The 1,671-nt window shown below is 46.3% G+C and overlaps 1 protein-coding gene across 1 annotated transcript in view; it reads left to right on the forward strand.

Annotated features, from left to right (window-relative positions):
* Positions 1 to 240: 240 nt before the first annotated feature.
* Positions 241 to 1,671, forward strand: part of GEMIN2 (gem (nuclear organelle) associated protein 2) — a 9,175-nt gene continuing 7,744 nt past the window's right edge. The window contains exons 1-2 of the mRNA XM_009319468.1: positions 241 to 347; positions 573 to 657. Of these exons, the coding sequence (XP_009317743.1) occupies positions 241 to 347; positions 573 to 657 (192 nt within the window). The remainder of the gene's footprint in view (positions 348 to 572; positions 658 to 1,671) is intronic.

The following is a 1,671-nucleotide window of genomic DNA, read 5'->3' on the forward strand; positions in this document are numbered from 1 at the left end:
CCGAGCTTCGCGTTGGGGTGCGGGAGGGCGGCTGCGTCGTGCTACCGTTAACCTGCCAGCCGCAGCCCGAAGGGCCGCTTCCCCAGGGCACCCGGTGGGGTGGGATCCCCTCCGGCATCGGGTCTAAACCCATGCGCTTTCGGGGAGGCTGCTGCTTCTCTAGGGCTGTGTAACGCCCGCTGCGCGCCGCGTGCCCCGGCGGGCTCGCTACTCCGCAGCGATCCGCAGCTCTGGGGGCCGATGCTGCTCTGTTTTCCACAGGAAGATGGAGGTCCAGTTCTTGGCTCTCCGTACCAGCAGCGGTGGCCTCCCGAGGTCCCGCTGCGGGAAGCGTTGCCGCGCTTCAGGCAAGTTAGGGTGTAAGCAAGCTTCGAGGAGGCCAGAGCGGCCGTGTAGAAACTGAGAATTACTTGATGGGTAGCTCTCAGGTCAAACCTTCTGTAAGAATTGCCGGTATAGTCAGCGCTTCACGTACCTGAAGATTTCCGCAGGTGCAGTATTTCAGAGACATCTGGCATATAACCACCTGTTACAAAAAGGAAAAAATGTGGCCACTGGATTTTATTTTGTAGGATTGAAGCAGCTCGATGCCCAGATGTGGTCGTGGCGCAAATAGACCCCAAAAAATTGAGAAAGAAGCAGACAGTAAACATTTCAGTAAGTTTGAGAGCTTTCACGCGTTTTGTTTTGAGAGGAAAAGAAATTAAGGGCAAAGATGTTAAGATCATAATGTTTGTACTAATTTTGGGGAGTGGCTGGCGTAACTAAATAGCACTGCTGGATTTTAAAAGCATCTACAGAATTAAATGTCTGTGTTTGAAGAAATGCGTGTTTAGCTGCTGCTGGCTAACAGCAGTCTTTATAACCGATTTAAATTGATAATATCCATACTGTTTGATACATGCAGACTATTTTACTGTCTGACAAAATCAAATGTTGCATTAAATTTTACAGATATTTAATCATAAAACCTGCATAGATTTTTAGAAGGGTATCTCCATATCTATATTTAGGTTTAAATATATATCTAGGGAAAGGGTAGTAAATGCAGATAAGCTTTACTGAAGTTAGATGAAATTCTAGCAACACTTCTTTCTTTTTGGTGAAATATTTTATCGGAATTTTTCCTTACTGCCCAAGCAGATTTCTCTGTTGTCACATTATCCTGCCAGCTTGGTTTTTAATCTACTTTCAAATAGTTCCAGAGACCAAGTTTGCCTTTCTCTAGTGAAAACTGTGTAATCTGAAACGTCACTACTAGATTGCTTAAGAAAAGTTTCTGGTACTGACACCACGACCACGTAACTTCTGTGACCATTCTCTTCATTTCATAGAATCATAGAATAGTTTGGGTTGGAAGGGACCTCTGAAGGTCATCTAGTCCAACCCCCCTGCCGTGGGCAGGGACACCTTCAACTAGATCAGGTTGCTCAGAGCCCCCTCCAACCTCACCTGGAATGTTTCCAAGGATGGGGCATCCACCACCTCTCTGGGCAACCTGTGCCAGTGTTTCACCACCCTTGGCATAAAAAATTTCTTCCTTCTATCTAGTCTAAATCTACCCTGCTTTAGTTTAAAGCCATTGCGCCTTGTCCTGTCGCAACAGGCCCTGCTAAAAAGTCTGTCATCATCTTTTTTATAAACCCCCTTTAAGTACTGATAGGCTGCAAT

This window comes from Pygoscelis adeliae, unplaced genomic scaffold (genome assembly GCF_000699105.1).
Source record: "Pygoscelis adeliae isolate BGI_AS28 unplaced genomic scaffold, ASM69910v1 Scaffold71, whole genome shotgun sequence".
NCBI lineage: Eukaryota > Metazoa > Chordata > Aves > Sphenisciformes > Spheniscidae > Pygoscelis > Pygoscelis adeliae.